The sequence below is a fragment of the Equus caballus genome, chromosome 3, assembly GCF_041296265.1.
Source record: "Equus caballus isolate H_3958 breed thoroughbred chromosome 3, TB-T2T, whole genome shotgun sequence".
Classification (NCBI taxonomy): domain Eukaryota; kingdom Metazoa; phylum Chordata; class Mammalia; order Perissodactyla; family Equidae; genus Equus; species Equus caballus.
This window is the reverse complement of record NC_091686.1, coordinates 113,707,943-113,735,118: the sequence shown is the minus strand read 5'-3', so window position 1 is coordinate 113,735,118 and position 27,176 is coordinate 113,707,943. Positions and strand designations below refer to the sequence as shown.

Below are 27,176 nucleotides of genomic sequence, written 5' to 3'. Positions count from 1 at the left end.
TGCTGAACCTTCCCAATTAGCACTTCCGTTCCCATAAACTGAGTTTTACGTACGCATGAGTTATATTTGTTCTCAACCCTATTGACAGTTGTACTTATTATTTTAACTGGTTAACTGAAAAACTTTTTAAACTAACATAATAAATGCAAAAGTTGTTTCTAAAAATTAAATTTGTATTTTCTATTTCCTTCAGTGCACACAAAATGCACTCTCTAACTTCATGCCAATCTCTACTCAAAAAATGTTTCCTTCAAAGCTTTTTCTACCCCTCAAATATGAAGGAACATTCTTTGTATTCTCTATCCCGTAACCTAACTTTACTTCAGAACATTCAGTCTGATACTATATGTTTATTGTCTATTTCTGCTATAAGATTATAAACTCTATGAAAGCAGGAATCTGTCTTATATACTGTGGATCCCTAGTAATTAGAACAGGGCAAGTCATACAGGAGATGCTCAATAAATATCTAAATGATTGAGAAAGATTCCTTCAAGATAACATAATTAAAAAGAGACCATTTGCACTCAGATTGCAGACTTTTTCGATTAGCTAACAGTCCAAATAATATCAGATAAGTTAGTTCCTGTGTGTCCCCCATCCACAAAACGAATTCTTCCCTAAATTCAAACTCAAACTATTTTTTTAAGGATATCTCATATGCAAACTCCTCACCACTACTTGTGAAAACCATAAGGAAGACATGTAACTTTTCACTCCCAACAGAATCAAATTATCCATTTAGTTACTTCCAAAGTTAACAGTATCAGAATTTAATAATAAGCCAAAATTATACTTTGAAATAACAACCGAAAAATCACCTTCATGTTTTTCTTCAAATTTTACTTAGGAAATTAACTCTCTGCCTTGGAGGGAAGTGGGGATGGAAACTCTTTGGTATTTAAATAAAGCCTTAAAATTCTAATTTTAGATGAAGTATCCCCCTTCCAGCATTTTCCAAACCTTACACAGGAAGTTTCTAAACCCTTTTTCACTAAAAGCAAATAGAAGACACTTCTTAATTAGATTCATCAAAATTTTGACTCCCCTTGAAATCAATTTTTAATTATATAGAACTTTTAATAAGTTCTGGCTTATTTAAAAATATCCTGACAAAACTAAGAAAGACAGGGAAATTGTCACCCAAACGGACATCACTGCAGCTCTGAAATATTACCAAGAGTTATATGTGCTACTTCATTCTTTGAACAAACAATAAAACTGGTCGTGTTGAAAATGCAACTGGATAAGCTACAAATAAGTTTTAATAAGGTATAATGGTAATGAAAAAGATAATGGTACTGGAAAGTGAATTATTAGGTTTTAAACTGAACCAAAACTTTCTTTTACTTTAGAACCAAATTACATTCAAAAACAACTAAAACTGTATCAGGTAAGAATAAATATATAAAAATATAATAAAATTTTAAAAAGGAATAAAACTCAGAATATGAGTGTCCTTTGCTTTCTATTGTTTTAACTATAATACATGCACCTGAATTTGAATAAAAAGAAAATTAATGAAATGATGCACAGCAGCTAAACCACAGTAATAGTAGTTACCTTAGGGGAAAAGGGCTTTAGTTACTGTACATGACTTTTGAAAGATTTCTGTAATAATCTTGTATTAAGTATTTTTTATAATGGTAGGGAGTATTAGGTTCTGTGCTGGATGAATTTTTCATTATAATGTATCTGACACCCATTACTAAACAGATGTCGTAATATTCAAATCTATTACAGGACAAAAGAGAAAACATGTAATCAATTTCCAAAGGCTCATATCAAAGATAATCAAACGATTACTGCACAGCAGCTACCACTTGTTGAAAACCTACTGTGTCATCTATTCATCCTATGTAAGCCTCAGGTTAAGTCTTTTCTCCAACATTGTGCATAGAAACCCTCATGTGGGTTCTATAAAACATATAGTAGAATCTGGCTGTTAAGAAGATCTACCTCTCTGGGCTAATAAATGTTTCACTTCCACCCTTCCTTTGCTCTAGGAAAAAAGAGAACAATTTAATCTGCTAAAGATCATGCTTACGGAAAAAGAGAAAGTAAAATGTAGAACTCCTCCCGCGTATTCTCTTTATGACTTAAGAAGGCAATACAAGATAAGTAGATCACCGTTAAAGATCAAAAATTCTAAACTCTGGCTACTCAATTCCAATACTGCTCAGCAGTGCTTTGCCCTTTGTAAAAGTTAAAGGCTGTGTAACGGCACTAAATTAGTTCTACAGACATTCTACGTTTTCCAAGATCCCCAATATAAAACCATAACTCACTTTAAGGCAAAAAAAGAAAAAAAAATTCTAAGTATGAAAGAATAAAAAGAAATATAATTCTGTACCCCTTAAAGATTTTCTTAAACCAAATTTTTCTAGTATTAATGCCAATAAATTAGGATAGAATTATTTTCTTTCCAAAAGCCTTTACAAAGATTCCTTTAGGCTAACTTTCCTGTAGATTTAAATTAGGACTTTATTTATCAAAGTTTTCATTGCAAATAACATTTTAGGAAATCACTGAATCACGTGGGGTACCTTTGAAATATATACACTTTTTCTTTTTTAAAGGACTCAGCTTCTTAAAGAAAGAACAGTGTAGAGGGCAACTCAAAAAATACTAGTTTGGGGGGCTGGTCCCACAGCATAGTGGTTAAGTCCAGCACATTCCACTTTGGCAGCCCAGTGTTCATGGGTTCGGATTCCCAGTGCAGACCTACACCACTCATCAAGCCACACTGCGGCAGCGACCCACATACAAAATAGAGGAAGACTGGCACAGATGTAAGCTCAGGGCCAATCTTCCTCAAGCAAAAAACAAAAAAGAGGAAGATTGGCAAAGAACGTTAGCTCAGAGAAAATCTTCCTCACAAAAAAAAAAAAGATACTATTTCTCTACTTGGCATTCACACTTTCCATCAATATATCATCAACCTATTTTATATTTTATAGCCTTATCTCCCACTATTGCTCAATACATATCCTTCACTACAACCAAGCTGGAATGCCAAGTCTCCTCTGAACATTCCCCACTGAGTTCAACTTAATCTGCTAAAGATCATACTTATAAGAAAAGAGGGAGTATTAGGCTTTGTGCTGGATGAATTTTCATTGTTTAACATGTCTGACACCCTATTATTAAAAAACCCTAGTAAAATTCAAATCTATCACAGGGTAAAAGAGAAAACATGTCATCAATTTCCAAAGGCTCATATCAAAGATAAGGAATTACTGCACATTATTAATGCTGAGAAGAGCCATAACAACAAATAACAACAAAATAACCTAACAGCAGCTAAAACAGTGGTTTACTGTGCACTCAAGTGATGCCCACTGCTTGGAATGGTATCTCCTCCCAATGCCACCTGTCAAAATCCTTTGTCTTTGTTCAAGGCTTAACTCAGTGCCATCTCTTCCTTAAGTTTTCTGATCGTTTACTGCAATCAGATGAGAGGTCTCTCTCTCCTTTGATTCCCCACAAAATCTTTATTCAATATCCCTTAAAGAAAGTACACAAATGACACACAGCAACATAATATGGTACACACATTTTCTTCTCTGTTACAAGTCCCTGAGAGTAAAAAGTGTATCTTATTTATCTTTACTAAATACTACTTATCTTTACTAAATTTACTAAATTTATCCACTAAAGCACCTAAGAAAATGTGTAAGCATTTGCTAAATATTCGTGAAACTTTAAATTTATGTTCTCCCATATCTCACAAAGGATATAACCTGACTGAAATGAAATGTCACGCTGAAGTTAAATGTTCCAACACTTCGTCAAGTCTTTTAGTTAAATAAATCAGCTGAGAGGAATAACTTAGATTCAAAATTTTATATTCCATTTGAGAATGAGAACCCGTTCATTTCCTAGTACTCTGCAACTAACTACTTACCTGAGACCATGGTCTGTGATCTGATAACATCCAGACAAACTGAGAAACAAAAGGACTCGACCAGTCTCTTGATCAGATTTTTCACTCCCAGAGTAAACTTTTTCCCTAAGCAGTCTAGTCCTTAATGCTTTTTTACACAATGCAGAAGACTCTGGGAGTGCTGACATAGTTCTTAGAGCTGTTCCTGTACAACAAAATGAATGACCGCAATATGCAAAGGCTGGAGAAGCACAATGCTGTTGCCAACAGACACTAGTCCTTAGTCCAACAATATCCTTACTGTAACAGGCAGAGGAGGAACAATTAAAGTTGGATGCTGTTTCCATTACACAAAGATTTTCAACATTTCTATGTCTCCATTCTACAGCATCTTCAATATCAGCCAAATCTTCAGCATCTAACATCCACACATAAGGAGAAGTGAAATTTTCAGAAGAAACAGGCTTAGTCCAGGGATGTTCATTATCTATTTCTTCTCCTAAGTCCTTATTAGTTAAATGGTGCAAACAAGCATACTGCTTGGTGGACTGCATGGTAGTGTCTTTATTTTTCCATGTAGTCGAAGTAATTTTGCTTGTAGAAGTTTTCAAAAGGCCACTCTGATGAGATGTCAGAATTCCAAGAGCTCTAGAAATCTTCTCTAGAGCCACATCTGTGATTTTTTCACATCCAGACAGATCAAGATGCCGAAGACTCTGGCAGCAACCAAGCCAAGACCAACTATAATTAAGAGGCAACAAGACTATTAGTGGATACCGTTAAATTTTTCAAAAGCATCTGACTATATATAAGTAGACGGAAAATAGAAGAAACATTTTAAATTTAATATAATCAAACATTTATTGAATATCTATCGTCAGGCACTATTTTAGACGCTAGGGATACAAAAAGAAAATAAGAGTAATTAGGAACTAAGAGTATTGCTGACCTAACAGAAGGGTAGGAGAGGAGGAGGTTATGGAAGGGACAGACTTAATTTATTATCCCGAAAAGTAACCAGTAAAGGCTGTATACACACGAAAGAAAGAGAATAACGACTAATTAATGGAGGAAGATCCAGAAGAAATAAGCTCTAGGAATTGGTAGAGAATTAGCCTTAGCCAGAGAAGAGTACACCTCTCCCTCTGAAAGAAGAAGAGAGGTGCTGATATAAATGCTAGGGTAGGAAAGAGGAGGGTGAGAAAGAATAAGAAGGAAAGTGGTGGCTTCCAAGGAAATAAAATCTGTAAAGACTGTAGCTTGAAGTAAGTGCCACAATTTCGGAATAACTATGAAGAATGTAAGAGAAAGCCTTGCCAAATAGCATTTGGAGCCCAAGTGGAACTGAAAACTTCTTAAAAACATAGTGCCAATCTGTATGTTGCACAGCAAGGCTCAAAGGCCTAGACACAATAGAGGATTATAAAGATGACAGGATGATAGACTGAAGTTTTGGATCAGCTGGGATCTATAGACAAGAGGCAAAGAACTGGAGGATGCTATCAGGTGATAGCCATACATGACTCACATCTGATAGTAAAAAATAATAGTATGATTAAACTACAATTACACAAATGAGAAACTACAAAACAATTCTACTGTTTCATAGTTAGAAATCATTGTATTTAAATATTCAAAAATAACTAACCTGTCAAATGCAGAATCTGAAATGTCAGTTTGGGTAAGATCCAGATGCTCCAGGTTAGGACAAAGCTCTAAAATCTGCCTAACCTAAGGAAGAGAAAAAGATCACTGTGAAGATCTGTAGACTTTTAGCTAGATTAAAAGAGAGATAACTTTTAGTAAATAATATTATTATATTGTCAATAAATAATATAATCAAATGATTCTCAAATCTTTGTGCATGTAAAAATCATTTCAATTCTGCATTAAAAATATATATTCTGGGCTCAAAGCCTGGAGAATCTATTTTAGTAACTGTGAGATTAAACTCCTGTTTACATTTTTAAGGAATATCCAAAAAGATTCTCATGTGGGATGTCAAAAAACAGTGATTTAATCTTACTTGCCCATCTTACCATGTCTTATATATCATAAAGAATCATATAAAACTGGGCTTCTTCACTTAATATCTGTGAAACTGAATAAACTGTTTAACCTCTCCTAGTCTCTGTTTTCTTTTCTATAATGCATGACAAAGATATCTATGTACAAAGATTACTGTGAGAACTGAAATGAAATAATATGAAAGTTAGCAGTGTATGCCTACCCATGGGAAGGCACTCTCATGGGTAAATATAGTTTTTTTTTTCATTAATTAAATTCAGGCATAGGCAAACCGAACTGAGATCATTGCTACTTTTTCTTAATACCCAAACTAGTGCTATACATACCATTTTGCTGGAAACTGCAGAGCTGTATGCTAATACTAAAGTTTTTACAGAAGTACCAACATAAGGTAGAACATTATGAATTAAGCCATGGAGTAAACGTTTTTCCATTTGTGCAATGCTGATAGCAATCGATTCCTCTGCAGACTCTTCTGTAAAATGAATTCAAAAGTCTAAGAACTTGATACACTAATTAGGCTACTCAAGGAATCACCAAATCATTAAATATGAAATACTTTTTGCTACCCTCAAACTCCCTTTTGTATGCAAAGCAAGTTAAATGGACAAGGTCTTACTCTCCAGGACTTAATATTTAACAATCTTACATCAACTAAAAAGAGACAAAAGAAAAAGAAAAGGTTTACAGTGAGAATGAAGGGAAGATTTTTCCATATGCTTCAAGGTTGAAGGTGATTTTTATATCAAGGTAGGGAGCAGAGGGAAAGAAAAAATAACTCCAGTTTCAGGCACTTAAAAAGTTTTGGAAATGAACTCTGAATACTTTAAGAATAGTAGAAGTTCCTCAAGAGAATACAGAATATCAAAAGAAAAATGAGTCATAATAAAGTACCATTTGTTATTTTACTGAAATAAAAGGTACAGAGAGCTAGAAGAGTTTTAAAACAATTAAGTTAGCCTGGTCATAATGAAATAAAAAAGAAAAGTACCTTAGAATTTTTAAGAACTTAAAAATGAGTATGGCTTTTGCTTTCTGCTTAATAACTTCTGGAGATCTTGGACGTTTACGATAGGATGCACTACTATAACAATGAACACAAAAGAAACTACAAACTCCAATTTGATATAAGGAAAAAAACTAACTACACTAAAAAGAACGAATTAATAATTTTATCACCTGTCTCAGAATCCTATTATTATTATGTTTACCTAAAGACCTAACTTGAATGTCTCTAAACATAGAACAGTTTAACAGAATAAGTTAAGGAAGTCTCATTTAAAATAAAACTGAATGAAGCTGACAAGAGGAATCTAAGTAGAAAGAATAATTCTGAATTTGTGGCTAATGGATCCATATTTACATCTATTACCCTAAATTCCTTTTAACCAGTCACTTTAGCCAGTCATAAAATATAGGAATGAAAATGACTTCTAGTGAACCCTATTTATTCTACTGTTTTATTCCCAAATGATTCTTTTGTTTCTGTGGCCCTCCCTATTCAAATGGGTATTGTTTACTGTGAAATCCTAAACAAAAATTAAACATCCTATGACAAACAAAAACTTCTCTGCAAGACTAGCAAAGACAGCTAAACTGAAAAAGCAATAATAAGATGGTAGATCCAAAGTTTATTCTTGGATCCACTAAACAACTCGACAGACATATTACCTTAGCAAGGCTCACTCACTATAGCCTTACCTTTCCCTTTAAATATGAAGGAAAACAACGGCCTTCTCTTTGGCTATCTTCAAGTGTTGAGACAAATACACTAAGTTTGATAAAGCTTTTAAAATGCAACATGGGTTTTATGAACTAATTTCCTAGAATAAATAAATCAAGTCTTCCCTGGGGAACAGCTGAGTAAAGACCACACCTCCTTGAGGTCTTTGCTCAAGTTTCTCAGGGGACCTTCACTAATCACTCTATTTAAAACTATAACTTGTTTCCTCTCTTCCCAGCACTATTTCTCTTCATTATTCTTCTCCACAGCACGGACACTATCCACTACAGCACATATTTTGCCTGTGTTTATCATCTGTCTCCACTCTCTAAAGTTTAATCTAAACAAGGCCAAGGATTGTTTTTCCATTTTATTCACTAGTAACCTCAGGTCCAGGAAGAGCCTGCCACAGGGTAAGCACATCCCCAAATCTAACTGGAATAGACCTCCTCTTCCTTATAGAGCACCTTCCAACCGTTCAAAACTATACCAAAATGCAGTACCTTCGTTTCCTAAAAATAAACTTGCTGCTGAAAGAATAATCTTTATATTTATAGCCCTTACTTTCTACATTGCCAGATCAGCTTACTACTTTTTAAGTGGGCAACTTATAAATAAAAATTCCCTCAGGATCAGTTTTACCAAGTAGAAGAATGTCTTATCCATTAATTGTTTACTACTTCATCAACTTTTAGTAATAATTTTCTCAGACAGAATTTATGTCTCCTTCCTCCATATTCCCAAATAGCATCTTCCTGCACCTCAACCACAGCATTTTTCATTATGTACTCTGAATTAAGAATCATGTATTCTAAATTCTCCCCCATTTCTGACTTCTTTAAGGGTAGGAATAAAGTCTTATTCACCTCTGAATTCTATATTGCCTAATGAATGGCTACAGTAGTTTTATAATCCCTTACCATTTACAAAGAATATATATTACTTCTTAATTCTACAACAACCACGTGAGGCATGTGGTATGACTGTTTACAAATGAATAAACAGATTCAACAGCTTCATGCTCCTTCCACTGGGCCACAGATGACTGAATAAATACTGCTGAACTGATCAAATGAAATGGTTTTAAATCAATGAAATGGTCACTATATCAAATGATCAAATGAAATGGTCACTATAGTGCAAAACACTATGGTGAATGTACATTATTTCAATAAGAAAACAGCCATCATTTTCTGATTTTTTAAAGTATTTAAATATAAGAACATATGGGAAACAACCCTATAGACATTTAAATTTACTTCAAAGAGAATAAATTTTAAATTTGATTATTCCCTCAAATTTTAAAAAGTAGTAGGCTTAAAAACATGGGAGTTTCTTTAGAAAATACAAAATACGTAAATCTTAACACTTAAGTACTAATTATTAAATATAACATTAATTATAAAGCACCATGTAATAATTTAATTCCAAACACAGCTTACCAGATTCATCTATATCGGCATCTTCATCCCACTCCTGAAAAGCACGACTTTCATCTTTTCTATTTTTTACCCATTCCTCATCAGGTTCAGTATCAAGTTCAGTTGCAGGACCACTATACCAGTCACCTACTCAACAAATAAACAAGGGGAATGAAATAAAATTAGATGGCTATCATTATTAAAAAATACCCTATTTATAATAAAAATCTCTACACACAGAAAGTATTTGAGCCCTAGGCAATGGGGCAGCTATTGTTAGAAATACTCAACTGTGATTAAAAAAAATTACACTTAAGCAAAGAATTCAATTTCAGACATACTAAAAAGAACTATGAAAAATAATTATCAACAGTCTTATGTGCAATTTTAGAAATCACTGAAAACAACTTAACCTTTTTCCCCTCCTGTGGCTTCACATTGGCTCCAGCAACAACACCCCCACTATGACGATAGCTAACAAACAAAAGGAAGCAAGACTTTCTGCCCAGTAGTGAATTAGTCAGCAATTCATAAGCAGGTGGGAACAGAAGTCAAAGGAAAAGATTAAAGGAAAGCTAAATCATAAATTTAAAGATCCTAGAGAATATACTGCAATTAAATTACATGATTGTGAAGTGAGAGACAATGCAAAACTAATTTACTGAACTACTAACATTACATCTAAATTAGGGTTTCTCAATCTTGACACTACTGATATTCTGGGCTGAGTAATTCTCTGTTGTGGGGATCGGTCCTGTGCATTGTAGGGTGTTGAGCAGCAACTCTGGCCTCTACCCACTGGATGCAAGTATAACCCAAGATAGGACAAACAAAAATGTCTCCACAGACATATCAAAATGTCCCCTGGAGGGGGGTAACATCAATTCCGATTGAGAACCTCTGGAAACAAATACTATAAATAAAAAAATAAAAAACATTTCTATTGGAACTTTTTGTTTAAGCATATTAAAAACAGGAAAAAAAGAAGTATATTTAAGATCTGGTTTAACTTCACAGAAGTCTAGCATACCATTATCACATTTGATCTTTATATCAAACACTACCTAATCATGTAATTCCTAATAATTAATTCTTCATAACTAAAAATATAGCTAAAGTATTTTACAAATCCGTATTTGCCTTATTTGACATTCCACTTATCATAATTCTACAACTAATAGAAAAGTTATTCCACAGAATAATAATAATCCTAATCATTTGGATCATGTAAGTCTACCCAAAAGCCCATACAGCTTGACTCAAAAGTATTAAATATTTAACAATAATTTATTTTAAAAGTGCTATATATTAATGTAAAAAATAAAACATAAAATCAGACAATTTACTTATTTGAGAAATATATATATTTGTCAAAGTGACAAATTACAGAAAACTAAAAAACAATTAATGTGAATTTTGTGGTTAATACTTACCCAGAAATTGTTTTAATTCAGTGACAGAAAAATATGCCATATTAGTTGCATTTATCCCATGACTGCATTATATGCTCATGAAAAGAAAATTTTCTTTAATTGTTCACATTAAAAGTAACTTACTACAATGAAATTAATTAATATGAAATTGTAATTTACAGAATGAGGCATTACTAATCACACACAAAAAAATAACACTAAAGACAAAACAAGATTCAGTTATTTTGAGCCTCTATCAAAAAGAAGCCATAATGGTGCCTCACCTTTAAATTTTATAGAATTTATTTTGCATTTTTTAAATAATCTAATTATTTAAAGTTGTTCTGACAACCTATTAGTTTTATTTTTAACTTTCTGTTGTGGAAAATTTCCAAACATAGTCAAAAGTAGGAAGAAGTAGCATTAAAAAGTAGCATAATCAATACCTATGTACTCGTTACCCATCTTCAACAACTATCAACATTTTGCGAATTATTTTGCATTCCCTCCCCAACTATGGTTTCCTAATTATTGTAAAGAAAACTGCACACAGCACATAATTCACTTATGAATACTTCAGCACTGCTAGCTTTTCAAAAATGAATACAAAGAACACATAATCTAACTATGAAATCTACTTTTTGGTCAACCTCTCAGAGTTTTCCTCCCTGGCCTTGCTCATTAATGTCTGAGTATTCACCTAAAAAAACTAGATTGAAATATTTAAAACAAACTAAAAGTCCCATTTACCTACCTCTGGCCCAATGAACAGGGTAAAGATGTTTCCAAAGCGATCCAGTTTTTGCCAGTTGAGACCATTTAGTGCTTACTTGACTGCATCGACATAATTCTTGAGGATTAAGATAACTGAAAATTGACAGCATTACCTCAGGAGGAAGATGGATTATACTTGTGGATTGTTCTGACACTTCCACTTCTGAAATAAAGAAGAAAAACTTTAACATTAAAGACTATAAGAGCAAATGCAATAAGAAATTACAATCACATTTCTATAAATAAAATCCAGTGCCTAAAGTCCACTCTTTCCTGCTTGCAAGACGTGAAAAGGAAATAACATGGATTAGAGGTAACATGGGGATGTTAAACTTGTTAAGGGTTAAACTATCACGGCCTAAATCACATTTCATCGGTGGGAGCTACAATAACGAACACAGAATTGACTTCCTCTTACAAGGGCGTCACAGAAAAAAAGACTCACTTTGTAGCATAAGAAGCATCATTTGAAAAGGGAACCCAACAGGTTATACTGCTTTAAATCCACAAGTGTAGAGTCTGTCAGATTATGAGATCTCCAAGGCATTTTTAATGACATATGCAAATCTCACATTTTCCATTCATGTATTATGACTCCTGTTAGTATCTTCCTTGTGCTCCCTCTTTGATTTTCACATTTCATATAAGAAGTCTGTGAAATCTGACTTCTTTAATTTATAGGCGCCCTAACTTACTTATACTTTTTATGAGCCAACTGACAGTATAATGTAAATACTTTTAATGCTGGTAAACATTTATTAGGAATTTTTGTCAGCAACTACTGTAGAAAGTAGTCACTGGATGTCCAATTTCCTGTAATGTACTACTTCAGTGACAATTTTATGAAAGAAAATGGTAAATGAGGTGTACAATAAAGAATATAAAATGTAAAAGGTGGGGCTGGCCGGCAGTGTAGCAGTTAAGTTCACATGCTCTGCTTTGGTGGACCAGGGGTCACAGGTTCAGATTCTGGGTGCAGACCTACATACTGCTCATCAAGCCATGCATCCCACATACAAAAGAGAGGAAGACTGGCACAGATGTTAGCTCAGCAACGATCTCCCTCAAGCAAAAAGAGGAGGACTGGCAAGGGAGATGTTAGCTCAGGGACAATCTTCCTCACCAAGAGAAAAAAAAAAGATTTATCATTAAAGTACTATGAAGAATTTGAGTACTTTGTATGTCTGTTGTCTCCACAAAGCAACTTAAATATAGAAATGCTACGATCAAATTACTTTAACCTAACCCTTTTTAAATGGCAAATATTTGAAACATACTACAGCTGTAATTTGCTCTGAAGGAGTGGGAAAACGAAATGTAATAAGTGTGATGCTTTTAAATCCCATGTTATAATTACAATTAAAACAGACAAAACAGGTCTTAGCTTGGTGTCTAAGACACAAGCTGCATTTCAGAGTGAAGCACACAAGCTTTATGGGTTTAATTATAGTTTAACCTATAAAGACATTTCTGTTTCAACATGCACCTCACCTACTTTGTTAAAAAAAATAAGAGAAAAGGACCAATTTCAAAGAATTTTAAGCTATTTTAATAGGAAAGTCATTGCTACTGAGTATCTAAAAGCAGCAAAAGAATTTTTGCTAGCCTAAGGATGCCAATTTTCTTTAACGATGTTTTAAAATGCAAAGGTATTGAAGATAAGAATAAAAATGAGGAAGTAGTCTATTAAGAAAAAAAGGAGATATTTTATCTACATTTCTCGTTTGTTTTCAAAGTAACTGTATGTATAAAAACTATGCCTCTCATACTCACTCCCCTGTGTATTACTGGATATACGCTAAGAGAATGACACATGGGAAAGGATGGAGATAAAACTATAAGCATAACTGATTTTGAAAATTGATGAAAAAATAAGGATAAAAGCAAGCACTACGGGCAATGGAGCTCAGACAGTTGGATGATACTGCAAAAGTGCTCTGCATATGGTAGTTTTCAATAATTTTGATTGACCAAAATAATAACTGCAATGATTATCATTATCAATATCATTATTATTATGTATATAAATTCCTTTAAACAGCACTATATTGCATGTGTCTCAAGTTTACAAAATGTTAAACCATCCTAAACAAGACCAAATTCTAAGATAGAAACTACTGACTTCAACTAAATTTATACTTCAAAATACATGGCTTAAATTATTCCTCAAACAAAATCTAAAGTTCATATCAACAAGAAGCAAATGGCTTTGGAAATGACTAATAAATCGTTCACTATCTAAACATATGAATCTCACCTTTATCTGACTTTTCATCCACAGAATATTTAAAAAACTTCTGTCGCTCTTCAGCTTGATTCCATATACTAAGACCTCTAAGAAGTTCTGCAGTATCCTTCTGAGAACAGTGTTGTGCAATCACTTTCTTCTTAATATCCTTAAGCTCTTCATAGGTAAAATATTCCATTAACATGGGCTGAAAAACCTAAATTAAACAAAATATTCATAAGGAAGATGCTTAATTTTATTTTACATCTTTTAAATTATTAATGGCTCAAGTGTAGTATTATGACTACATATTACAAAGAGATAAAAATTTTAGTTACCACCAACTTAGTTTATCCAAAAATTATAGAGAAGAATATCACAAAAAAGATCCTTCTCTCTATGACTTCTCCGGCTAGTAAGTCAATCTCTGAACAATTTAAAAGCATCATAACCTGAAGCTCTTCCGGTACAGAGCTTGTTAAACTCTCTTAAATCACTCTCCTATAGACATTCAGGTCACTTAACTGCCTCTGCTACCACAGTAACTGACTCTACCCAAACAGGGTCTCTAAATCATATGAGAATGGCACCCAGTGTACCAGAACCATAAAAGTCAGAGCTCTCCTGAGACTATTCAATATTATCTATGAGATTTCTTCTTCGAAATAGATCTTCGGTCTCAACCTCCAATTTATAGAATTAGAATCTTGAGAAGTGGAGCCAGGGGCCAGCCCCATGGCCAAGTGGCTAAGTTCGCACGCTCCACTTCAGCAGCCCAGGATTTCACTGGTTCAGATCCTGGATGCCAACATCAAGCCATGCTGAGGCAGCTTACCACATGCCACAACTAGAAGGACCCAGAGCTAAAACTATACAACTATGTACTGGGGGGCTGTGGGGAGAAAAAGGAAAAAAACAAAATCTTTAAAAAAAAAAAAAGAAGTGGACCCAAGGCCTTTTTTGCCTTTTTTTTCTTTTTTGGCTCCACAGATAATTCTGATGTGCATCAAAGGTTAAGAAACACTGCTGGGGCTGGCCCCGTGGCCGAGTGGTTAAGTTCGCGCGCTCCGCTGCAGGCGGCCCAGTGTTTCGTTGGTTCGAATCCTGGGCGCGGACATGGCACTGCTCATCAAACCACGCTGAGGCAGCGTCCCACATGCCACAACTAGAAGGACCCACAACGAAGAATATACAACTATGTACCAGGGGGGCTTTGGGGAGAAAAAGGAAAAAATAAAATCTTAAAAAAAAAAAAAAAAAAAAGAAACACTGCTCTAGTAACTCAGTAGTTTCAATGATGGCTGCGTATTACAAGGACTTGGGGAGGCTTTAAAACATACCCATGTGAATATCTCCTACCTGATTTAATTGGTGAGGAAAGGACTTAAAGGTAGGTTGTTTTTTTTAAAATACCAATCTGATTATAAGGTGAAGCCATAGTTAAGAATCACTATAATAACTGATTTACAGCTGAAAAATAATCCAGTCTCTTACCAAATATTTTCTCTATTCCTTACCCTGATATTCAGCCCATTTTAGAGAAAGAAGAGAATGGGAAAACGTTTTGCTCATCCATTCTGTGGTATCCTAAAACATGTGTACTAGGCATAAGACAGAAAAGTTTAACACCACTATTTAATTATTAAAATCTGCCACTAAAAAAAATAGTACTAAAAATTCTTTAAACTTATGAAAATAGAAAACATTAATTTGTTTAAAGACAAATTAAGGGTTCTGAAAAGACATTAGGGTGGCATAAAAAGTTATTAACATTCAATACAGTTCCATCTACATAATAAGAAAATAAATATTTGCCAAGTAAATGAATTAAATCATTCATTCAATGATAAGCAACCACCTCTCTGAGAGAACAGAATTAATGCTTTTTCTCCTTGGGTTATTCTTCATTTCCTAAAATGAACTCAAGGCTTATCTTCCTGTGTATTATTTTGAAGAATCAGAGGCAAAATAACATTTTTTAAATTTTATAAATCAAAATCACAATTATGCTTACCTCCTCTTCCTCTTTCATGTGAGGAAGAAAATCTCTTGTAAAAGCCTCCAACCTCTCTTTCAGCTGTTTCGCATAATTTAACTGTTCATATTCATTCTGGAAACCAAAAAAATTGTATTCTATAAAAGTTTTGCTTATTTATTTTGTAACTGATCCTAGGAAGACAGTTTAAAATGCAACATTAAAACCTCAGGAAAAAAACAGACTGACGAATAGAAAGTGGTCTGTGCACTTTTCTAAGTAAAAAAGATGTCCTTAAGACATCTTTTAAGGGAACCTTGAATTCCTAGTAATGTGATGTCATATTTCTTTTCAAAAATGTCATAAAAAGTCTAAAAATAGCAAGTACTTACTCAAAACTTCTGCTGATTTCTAATGTATATATTCATCATTTCTGTGTGTCCATTTTCTTATAGATCTCCCAACAGTCCACAAGAGCCTACTGGACTATCTTATTACAGAATCCCTTTAAGGTCATGCAGTGTATCCTCCACTAAACAATTCAGAATACCTGTTACACCACACTACAGAGGACCATACGCATTTCTAAAGACAAGGAGCTCACTACATCTTGAAGTAAATCATTCTAATTCTGGGTTAAAAAGTTCTCCCTCATGTGAACTAAGATCACATCTCCCTGTACCTTATCATTTCTGTATCAGCCCTCCCAACTTAAAACATGTGGAAAATTTACAAAATAATGAAACTTAAAATATGTTGGAATATTTTACCCCTGCTGAGTGCTCTCTACTGTCCCCCTTTTGGAACTAATTTATTCAACTGCTTCCCAATATTCTACCCAATATCCTATTCACTTAGGATTTCACACATTTTCCCTAAGCATACCCAAGTGGCTTCTATTTCCAGTTACAAACTAATAATAATCAAATTTGCTTTTCCAAACCAAATTATTCTTCTGACCTTGAAACCCACCAAGGCCTCCTCCTACTAATAAATGCCTACCTGGATTGCCAGAGCAGTTCAAACCCAACCTGCAAATAATGGGTCTTCTTATTCTCCAAGCCTTTTCCATATTCCCTGGAAAGTCAGGCTCAATTCTCATTCTCATTTCCTTTCTCTTTCTCCTTTCCTCCTCGCTTTATATGCAAGTACCACATTCTATCAATTTTATGTCCTCCATAATTCTTAAGTCTGTCCCCTCCCCTGTATCTCCACTAGTCATTACTTTAGTTCAGAAGTTAATCATTTTATTGAATAGGCAGTACATTCAAAGAGTACAAGAGTGTTCAATAAAAAGTAAATCTGCCTTCCATCACTACCCAGAACCCTACCCCTACCCAACCTCCCACCTCCCCACCAAGTAGCTACTGTGTATTCTTCCAGAGACTATTAGAATATTTTATTTTTAAAGGTCTTCCTGCTCGAGTCTTTTCTTTCCCTTCAATCCATCCTCTTCCCTGCTGCAGAACAGTCTTTCTAGAACACAAATCTAGAACTGAAAGGTGCATGGTGGTTTGACAGAATTGCTTGCAACTTAAGTCTATGCTTCACCAACTTAATCCAGAAGGTGGACAAGTGAAAATCAAATTTCAAATACCCCATAATCAGAAAGTAAAAGTTTTATGGTAATTAAAATTTCAACTTACAAAAAACAATTTTAAGATTTAGGGAGTAGCATTCATTATAAAATTTTATATACAGTAATACATAGGTAACTGATAAAGATTCTCATCAAACCTGAGTCAGGCTTCACTGAGCCCTCTTCTCAACTAGGCCCTGACCTTGAGCTCTGTGGTTGGCCCACTTAGCCCAGTTTTAGCAAAAATCACCCTGAGTCAGCTTATTGAAAATCCTCCCACCCTTGACACCTGATCATCCTCGATATCTATCCACCCTCAATATCTTATCACCCTGGTCTGCCTTCAGCAAAAATCCTCTTGAGTCAGCTTAGCAAGATCCTCCCTAGCCTTGATGTTTCCTCTTAGTAATTTTCCTGACCCCCATAGCCTGCTCCTTGGGTATAAATCCCTACTTGTCCTTGTTGTATTCAGAGTTCATCCTAATCTCTCTTCCCTAGTGCAAAAACCCACCGCAGTAATCCCTTGAATAAAGTCTTCCTTATTGTCTTTAACAAGCGTCAGAATAATTTATTTGTTTAACATAACATCATTTACTATAAAATGCTAACAAGTTTTGCCAATGACATACCAGAAGATGACAGAAGTTATGATAAACACCCATTTTTGCAACTCACCTTAACATTCTTCAGTCCTTTTTCAAAGAGGCTAAGCATCTCAGAGAGTTTATTGTCAGAATGTACATTATAAATAGTCTGGCTGCGTTGCTGAAGCAAACCAATAATGTATTCATTTTCAATTTGCTCATGCATTTTGAACTCCTTAAAAGTAGCATAGAGAGACTGCAGAAGAGCACGGAAATCACTGTTGTTGGAAAAGTTGGTTTTAGAAAGCTGAATAAAAATTTAAAAAGAAAGGCATAATAAATACATGTAAATACGCACCAATAAGAAATACTCAAATGCATCCCCATTTAGTTTTGTAAACAGCAAAACACCTCCCTTACACTTAAAGTACAAATAAAGGAAATTCATAAACAAGTTATAATAGTATAACAAAAAGTGCACTGGGCCAGGAAGATGTTGGTTTACATTCTGAAGGGCTTAGCGATATAGAAAAATGATCATGCACCAACAAATCAGTTTCCTTAAATAAAAGGGATAAGACCAGATTCCCTCCAAATCTAAAATTGTATTACTCTATACATATAGATACTCCATAAAGTTATATGTAAACACTGAAATAGTTGTGTTAGGATAATGTACGTGGTTTTTTCTTTCTTCTAAATGTCTTTATGCTACTGTACTACTTTTACAATGTAAAAAATTCAAAAATATTCTATTACAGTTTGTTTAAACTTTAACAGCAAGATGAATCTGCTTTGTTCACAAAATAATTATAAAATATTGAGCTATTAGAACATTATTAAATAACTTTAGGGGAACTGTTTTTTTCTTTTTTTTAAGAAAACTGGGATAAACACTTAGCTTATTTAAGAAATCATGCACTTTTCTGGGGCGGAGGCATTGCAATAGTATAATGTGAAAATCTAGTCTATCAGGGATAAAAAAGTAAATGCACTTGAAGGAAGGAAACCAATCGATGAAAATATAAAGGAATATATACACTGCCATTTTAATCCTACTATTCAACAAGAGAAAATGACTAATCTCATGTAATTTTAATATTTACATTTAATGGTAAACTAAAATTCTCGTGTTTAAAGGATACATATTATCAAGAAACTTGATTCAAGTTAAAGTTCAAACTAATATTCAAACCTTCCATTACCTCCACTGCCATATTAAACCTAGTTTTAGTATATCAATTCCAGTTTCAAAATTCATTTTAAAAAGAAAAATCCGATTTTAGGTTAAAAACAGTAAATGGAGGAGAAGCTACTAACATCATACTTCCTAGACTTGCTTTGTAAAGTCTGATCTAGTATTCCTAAAATAGAGCCGAGCAGTGTCTAAGCTGTCTTGATTGCCTGTTCTCAACAGGAATAGGGGGCTCATGACAAAGCATCAGGAAAGATGACAAACAAATTACTATGCAAAACTATTTCACCACACATAACAGAATTAACTAAGTATCTTCTGTAAAGGCAATATGGATTAGGTATTAAGGGTCATTTATAGAAAACCAGACCTAGAGTCAGATTCTCTAGGATCAGATTCCAGTACTACCATTTATTTAACTGTGTAATCCTGGGTAAATTCCTTTTCTCCCTCCAAGTCTTAGTTTCTTCTTGGTGTTGAATGAGAATAATAATAACACCTGTGAGATTAAATGGTTGCTGTGAGATTAAAAAGTAGTGCTTAACAAACATTAGCTATTACCATTTTGAAAACTAATCATTTATTTTTATAAATTCATGCATTTTTTTACTCTATTCACATATTTAATGAGCAGCTATTAAGAGCCAGGCACTGTTTCTGGTACTTGGGATACATCAGTAAACAAGACACCTCTGCCTTTACAGAGGTTACATTCTAGTGAAGGAAAATAAGACAATGCACAGTAACAACAAAAAATAAGTACATTACCTAGAATAGGGGTTTGCAACTTTTTCTATAAAGGGCCAGACAGCAAATATTTTAAGTTTTGGGGCATACTGTATAGAGCTGCCATTTAATTCAACTGATTGTAGCACAAAAGTAGTCATACAAATGAACATGGCTGTATTCCAATGAAACTTTATTTACAGACAATGAAATTTGAATTTCAGGTAATTTTCACATATCATAAAATATTATTCTCTTGATTTTTCCCAACTATTTAAAAATGTAAAAACCATTCTTAGCTCCTGAGCCATACAGGCAAGACAGATTTAGTTAAACCAATGTTACAGATTTCATCCTAAGACATGTCACGCAAGATAACAAAATTCACTGGTGGCTAATCTCAGCAAATACTATCATGTGTCATCTTATTTAAAAATAAAAATGAGTCTTAGTAGAAATAAGAGGTAAATCAAAAAAATGGCATTAATAATGGTTGTAAAAATTTTTAAAAACCAAAGCATAGCAAAAAAGTAGACAATGCCCTCACAGGAGTTAAGAAAATAACATGTTAAAAGAAATTTTGCACACATTCTCACTGAACTATTAGAAAACTTTTCAGATTTAATAACAAACTAAGGTAAAGACCAGGTTCACGCTACAGATTGAGAAACCAAAGTAGATATATAAAAGAACTCAACAATATACGCAGACTCAATCCAGCATAGTAGTTAAAAGTGCAGACTCTGGAGCCAGACTGTTTAGGTGTGACTCCATCTCTACCAGCAGGTCACTCAACTGCCCTGTACCTCAGTTTCTTCATCTGTAAAATATGACTAATAATATTAACTACATCATAGGGTTCTTATGATGATTTTTAATAAGTTAATATATTTAAAGAACACAGAATATAACATATTTAAGCCCTACTTAGGCTTTTCCATTATTTCTATATTTAGCCCAAAAAAACTATCATTACAAGTCTTTACACTACCCAAGTCCGTGTTTCTCCATTTGTAAAGGGCAATTATTTTTAACCTGGTACCTAAAGTCAGTAAATTCAGCACTTAAAAGAACAACCAGAGCATATACAATTTAACTTTTTAAAAATCTGTTTATATGAATTATTTTTTAAAATTTTGTTTGCCTCTGCAAAGTTACTCAAACACACAGACTTGATAGAGAAAAAAATAAACCTAGACATAAATAATATCTGGGACATACTGAGACCTATAATGTACTAGGTACTATACTAATTATTTTTAGATATTACTTAATTCTTAACAATCCTAGGAAGGACATATTATAATTCCCATTTTACAGGTGAAAAACCTGAGGCTCAGAGAAAATAAAAATCCACACAACTAGTAGACAACAAAACAGAGAACAAGTCTCTATGACTCTAAAACCTATGTTCTTTCCACAAGATACAATGTTAGTTCCAAGCATAAAACTATCTTTCCAGATCCAACACAGTAAACTGTCAGGAAGAAGGCTTGCTCTAAAGCAACAGTTCTCACCAGGGGTTGATTTTGCTCCCCAGGAACTAATGGGCAAGGCCTGGAGACATTTTTGGTTGTCACCACTGCAAAAGCACTACCAACACCTGGTGGGGAAAAGCCAGGGATCCAGCTAAACGTCCTACAATGCACGGGACAGGCCCCATAACAAAAAATCATCTGGCCCAAAATGTCAATAGTGCTGTGGTTGAGAAATGCTGCTCTAAACAAGTGTTCTCCAAACATGATTAACCATGACCTTTAATATGAAATTTAACCAGTTATTTAACCAGAAATATAACCACTGCACACACCACAAACACTTCAAACAAATTTCAGGAAACAATATTTCCCTCTCTAACCTGTGATGTACTCTAATATTTACTTTTCCATTCATTTTTTTAATGCTGTTTCTGGTCCACAAAATTGATTACATAACCCACTAAAGGGTGACAGGACACACTTTGAAAAAACACTTCTACAGTAGGATATAAAGGTTCCTAAGTGACCTATAAACTTGTATACTCTAATGTCTGGCAAATTCAATAAGGAACCTATGTAGAACAGGATACACATAATCAACGAATAGTAACAACCAGTAACATGGTATTTCCCATATTTTAAAAGAATTCATAACTGACTTTCTTTCTCACACACTCTACAATCTAAAATCTTACAACCTGGCCTCAGACTGATTCGAAAAATCGTGTGTCATTTAAAGACCAGAGGTTAAGTTCAAAAACAGACATGAAAAATAGCATAACAAAAACCCAAACACTATTATCCCAAATAACTTTTTACTTTTTATCTACTTGGCCAGCCAACACTTTCATTTAATCAAGGGTGATTTATACTCAATGAAGAAACCTTATTAACTATCTGGTCAAACTAACTTTACAGAAAGAAAAAACTATCATCCACAGGTCAAACGTTTTGCATAAAATCATATAGCTAGTAATAAGTAGCAGAACCAGTAAGGTAATGCAAAAAACATGGGCTTCAGAAGGGGGAAAAACCCTAAAATTAACATTCAGGCTCCCCTAATTGCTAGTTGAGTGAGTTGGGTAAGTTACTTCACCATGAAGTCTGCTTCCTCATCTTTAAATGAGGGATAACACTTGTCTCACAGGGCTTTTGTGAGGATTAAAAGAAACAATGTAAGCATGTAGTAAGAACTCACTAAATTCACTTTTCCTTCCTCTCCTAGTTCTCAACTCAATCTTCTCTCCAATAAATCAGCCTTTCCAACGCCAGTCAGTTTTTACAGGTATGAACAGAAATAGAAAAATAAGGAGAACTAAATGAATTCTTCATAAAACTGTATTCATTCAATTTTTTTAAAATAATCTATTCGAATTTTTCTGAGATTATTTCCTTTCTAGGGCTTTGATCATAAAAAATCCTTCTTTTATAAAATCATAAAGTGAATAGCACTTTTAATACACTGATTTGAAAAACTTGGGCACTCCATAAAGCTTCCATCATTTGAATTTTTTATAACTGGCTTATGTACAAGTCCAGGAATCTCTGTACTATGCACATCCTTACAACCACCACCACTCACTCAGTTCTCAGAAATCCGTTCTAAGAGACTATAAGACCATTCCTGACACTTCAATACAGAGCTGACCATCTACCTCCCTTGGCTCCCACTATATAGTATTTGGATTTTCATCCTAGCACAAATGCTAGACTGTAAACTCCTTAAGAATAGGAACCACATCTCACATCGCCAACTCAAGGTACTACAAACTCCACGCTCACTGGCAGAACTGTTAAATTTTGAGGATTAGAGGAACAACTGAAGAACTGGAGTAAACTGGAAAAGGATGTCACCTGATGCCAATGTTCACTAAAATCATCCCAATTTGGAAGATCAGTGGATTAGCAAAAAGATTTCGTCAAAGACTGTTACCAAAAAAATTTTTCAGAAACTACTCCAGTTTCACATAAAGAAAATTAAACTAAGAATCATGACCCTGATTTGAGTTTCCATCTGGATCTATCACTGTTTATGTGAACTTGGTGTAGCTAATCTACGCCTACAGGTCTCCAGCTATAAAACAGATACCCCTGCCTTTACGTACATCAAAGGACTGTTGTCTGGAAAACAGTGAAAAACCTTTCCATAAAAACCTTTTATAAATGTAAGAGGAAATTCATGAACAAAGTATTAACTAGGTATTATACAGCAATATTTAAAATGGCACACAACTTCAAGAGGAAGATGGGCATGGATGTGAGCTCTGGGCAAGTCTTCCCCAGCAAAAAGAGGAGGATTGGCAGCAGATGTTAGCTCAAAGGGCTAATCTTCCTCAAAATAAATAAATAAATAAATAAATAAATAAAATGGCACATAACTTCAGAATAAATTATTCTAAGTAAACTAGTCTAAGAATATAAATGACTGAGCTAATGCTAGTAAATAAATGGATGCTTCTAAAATATGGTGTACTTGAAAAGTTTGATATTGGAAATAAAACTGACTTCTTCATAATTACTGGGCATTCAGAGTCAACATTTAGAATACAGTGAACTAACCGGCTCTGTATCTTTTTAGTTTGAGTATAAAAACTAGTCTTCATTCTGTAAAGTTTTACGGTACGCTGTTTGGGTTGGATACCCTGGTCTATACAATCAAAAGATGGTGAAGGCAAAGCTTGAGATAACAAATAAATAAAAATAACTAGTCCTTTAAAACTACTCATTCATCATAAAATACTTATTTTTCCACTCTAGCTCCCAAAGGACGTCCTATGAGAGATTTCCATTAGCTATTAGCATCAAGAAGAAATCTGGATGTAGAACTTCTATGCAGGTTTTTTTCCCCTAAATCACCTTGGTCTCTGATTCACAGTTCAGAAAATTGGACTTTTAATCTTCTTCTTGATGAACATAAACAACAATCTCATTAACTACATCTAATTAAATCAGAATTAGTGATCATTTTGACTTATGCTATGTCAAATAGAAAATGTTTTCTTAGTTCTTGCAAGAGGGAACATTTAACTACTGAAAAGAATCTTATTAACTCAGGTATTGTTTTTAAAAACAGCAATGTATTTCCAAAATCTGTTCTAATGTTCTCAATCACCAGGTAAAGACATAAAATTAGTGACTGACCTCTTCAAAACTTTAAAATAAGGCTGGTTAGTCTAGTACATAACTAAAGTTGTGATTCTTAACTATTGGGGAGAGTCACACATTATTCAGAAATCTGATGAAAGCCACAAACCCCCTAGGAAAACGTACACCTGCACAAAAATTTCCATAACAATTTCAGGTAACCCAGAGACTACCGTTCCCCGGTCTACACTGCAGGGAAGACGTCAGACTCCATTAGTCCTCACTAACTTTCCCTTTTCGATTTGGAGAAAGGAAAAAACCTCTTCATTTTTTTCTTTCATGCAATTAAAGGATACTGTCAGAATAACAGTTGGAAAGCCAGAGGAGGTCAAAACACTACAATAAGCTAACGCAAAAATTCCGGGTTAAACAGCTTAACTAACATTCGTTATGCTTCTCCTGGGTAAGTGGTTCTCACCCTTGGCTGCACACTGGACTCACCCCGGGAGCTTTAAATTATACTTGATGCCTGGGTCCCACCATCAGAGATCCGGATTTTAGTGATTTGAACATCAGGATTCTAACAGCTCTCAAGGTGATTCTAGAGAGCAAAGGTTGAGAACCACTGTCCTAGACTGTCCTGGTCTTTAAAGCTACATCTGAATCAGGCACTTTTAAATTTTCAAAATGGAAGGAGAGAAAGGATGACTGTGGGTGCGTTTTAAATCGTTGGTTTTGAGCGTGGCCTAGCAGTGAACACACTGTGCACCCTCCCACCACCTCACTGGGCTGCGAGAACTTTCTCTCTCAACAGTGGTTCTGCTTAATGCTATGTCAATTCTGAAAATTCATAAAAGTTGATTTCTATGCTTAAACAATAGTTGTTTAAAGGTCTTTTATTTGGTTTATTTCTACACAAAACACAGTTGCCTGAAGCTTCCAGGATATCCACATGTGGACTTTTCCCAACATAATACATCGACAAAAATTTGGAATCTTAATATTACTTTAAAATCATTAGCAAAAGGCTCTCAACTATTTCCACAAAAGTGCTTTTTCAGCTTAGGCTGCACCAATTCAGAGTCCGAAAAGGTTCTCACTGTTTAACTTTTTCCGAGGCCCCTCTTATTCGAGGCCACGTAAAGAATTCCAACAGAGAATAGCTGTCTTATAACAAAATCTACATCGAGTAAATGCTCGGGACAATCAAAGTTGCGAAGAAAGAGAGAACCACAAATGAAGAGTGAGAGTTCTCCAGTTCCCAAGCCGAGTAACCTGGGTTTTCTTCCAAATCGAAGCAGTGAAAAGCTGGGGCACGAAACGAGCCGGGGGTAGTTGGGAGCAGCGGCCCGATGGGCCAGGCATTGAGCCAGAGGTTCAGAAGGATGGAAGGGGTCTGCAGAGACTCGGGGAGCCCCCAAACAGGCCGGGGGCGGTGGTGATGGGAGGCGGGGGACAACCGCAGAAACGGCCTGCCCCAGGCGGAAGGGAAACCCCCGCAGGTGGCAGACCCGGGGTCCCCGAGGTCGGTGGGGAGCGGAGGGGGGCCTCTCCCGAAGGAGGCAGGGGCGGGAGGCCCGGCGCGGCCGCGGGGAGCCGGCCCCGAGGGCGGGGGGCGGCCAGGCCCTCGGCCAGGAGGACGCAGCCGGGCAAGGGCCGCGCCGCGAGCCCCGAGGGCACATCTGAGGCGCCAGCCGGGCGGGGACCGGGCTCCCCGGGAAGACGCGGGGCAGCGAGCGCCGCGCTGACAGCTGCGCAGGCGGCAATTCGCGCGGCGCGGCCCCGGGGGCTGCGGGCGCGGCGCAGGCCAGGCCGCCAGGGACCCGGCCCGCTCTCCTCTCCGCCTGCGCTGCCCAGAGCAAGAGGCCCCGCACGCCGTTACCTTGTCGCAGTAGAGCCCCACCAGCTGCTTCATCCGCCAGTGTGGGGCGGTGAAGACGTCCACTTCTTCAGGGAAGGGCGCCATCGCCGCTGCCTCAGCCTCCGCCTCAGCAGCCGCGGCCGCCGCCTCTCCATAGACACCCTCGCCGCGGGGCAGAGGCGGCGCGCCCCCCTGCGCATGCGCCCGCCCCGTCGGCGCGCGCGCCCGGGCTGCCCGACCGGCCGGGAGGCGGGGGCGCGCGGGCCGCCGCCATGCGGTCCCCGTGGCCCACGTGACTGGGCGCGCGGCGGAGGCTCGCGCTTCCACCTCCCGCCTTCGCTCTTCATTCCTTGACCTTTTCGCCTGCCGCAAAAAGAAGCCAAGTCTTTTCACTGTTCCCCAACGTAAAACACACTGTCTGAGGGGAGGGGTATCGCTTTAGGGGCGCTCTCAGCGCTTCTTCGGTTGCCGCTACGCCCACCAGGCCTTGAGGCCGTGACAGACCAGCACAATGGCCGCGGCCCGGGCCCTCCGGAGTCGCCCTTTGCCTCCCTGCTCCTCGCGGCTACTGCATTCGACCTCCACGCCCGCTGGGCAAAGGCCCCAAGGACTGAATGAACCATGACTGGTGGCTCCAAGATCTTGCGACCCACAGGAAAATCGGTGACGCGTGACAGGGCAGGACACGGGCGGCCTCGGCCGGCCGTTCAGGGGCAGGGCGGAGATCACGCATCTCCCGGGCGGGTAGGAGGAATTCTGGAGACTCCAAGGAGGGAAGAAGTCCCTGGGTATCAAGGAGATGGGCATGCACCTCAAGCACGGGGATGCCACGTCAGGGATGTCTGAAGAGCGGTGTTGGGGGGGGCGGGGCACGCGAAGGTTAAGTGCCGGAAAGAACTTTGGTACACATCCCTCCATTTTAAGCCGAGGCTCAAAGAGAAAGAAGGAAACTAACAAGGTCAATGCCCAGAGAAAAGTCAGCCTGTCTCTGCCCCACAGATCACCTGGTCCCTGCCCCGGCTTGTCCAGGAGACCTAGGGAGACCCTCTTATGGACTCTGCTCACCCTGAACAAACCTTCGCTGATTGGCTAGAGGACTAATGGACACGGAGAGAAATAACCCCGGGAAGGGTTATGTTATTTGCTTAATGACGATAAACTCCAGGAGGGCAAGAACCAGATATGTTCCGTTACGCCCTATATCCCTGTTACTCTTTAACAGT

At 36.4% G+C, this 27,176-nt stretch overlaps 1 protein-coding gene across 2 annotated transcripts in view; it reads right to left on the bottom strand.

The window, feature by feature from the left end:
* The window catches only part of FBXL5 (F-box and leucine rich repeat protein 5), a 43,598-nt gene extending 17,404 nt beyond the window's left edge, over positions 1–26,194 (bottom strand). Inside the window, exons 1-10 of one of the 2 annotated variants that reach the window (XM_005608885.4) lie at positions 25,368–25,816; positions 19,213–19,303; positions 17,701–17,916; positions 15,486–15,581; positions 13,502–13,688; positions 11,225–11,407; positions 9,080–9,205; positions 6,241–6,389; positions 5,535–5,617; positions 3,908–4,627 (exon numbers count right to left, since the gene is read on the bottom strand). In XM_005608885.4, coding sequence (XP_005608942.1) covers positions 3,908–4,627; positions 5,535–5,617; positions 6,241–6,389; positions 9,080–9,205; positions 11,225–11,407; positions 13,502–13,688; positions 15,486–15,581; positions 17,701–17,916; positions 19,213–19,215 — 1,763 coding nt within the window. In that variant the 5' untranslated portion in view covers positions 19,216–19,303; positions 25,368–25,816. Of the gene's footprint in view, positions 1–3,907; positions 4,628–5,534; positions 5,618–6,240; positions 6,390–9,079; positions 9,206–11,224; positions 11,408–13,501; positions 13,689–15,485; positions 15,582–17,700; positions 17,917–19,212; positions 19,304–25,367; positions 25,817–25,974 lie in introns of those variants that run through there. The other variant, XM_023638338.2, reaches the window with a different exon arrangement.
* Positions 26,195–27,176: the final 982 nt, after the last annotated feature.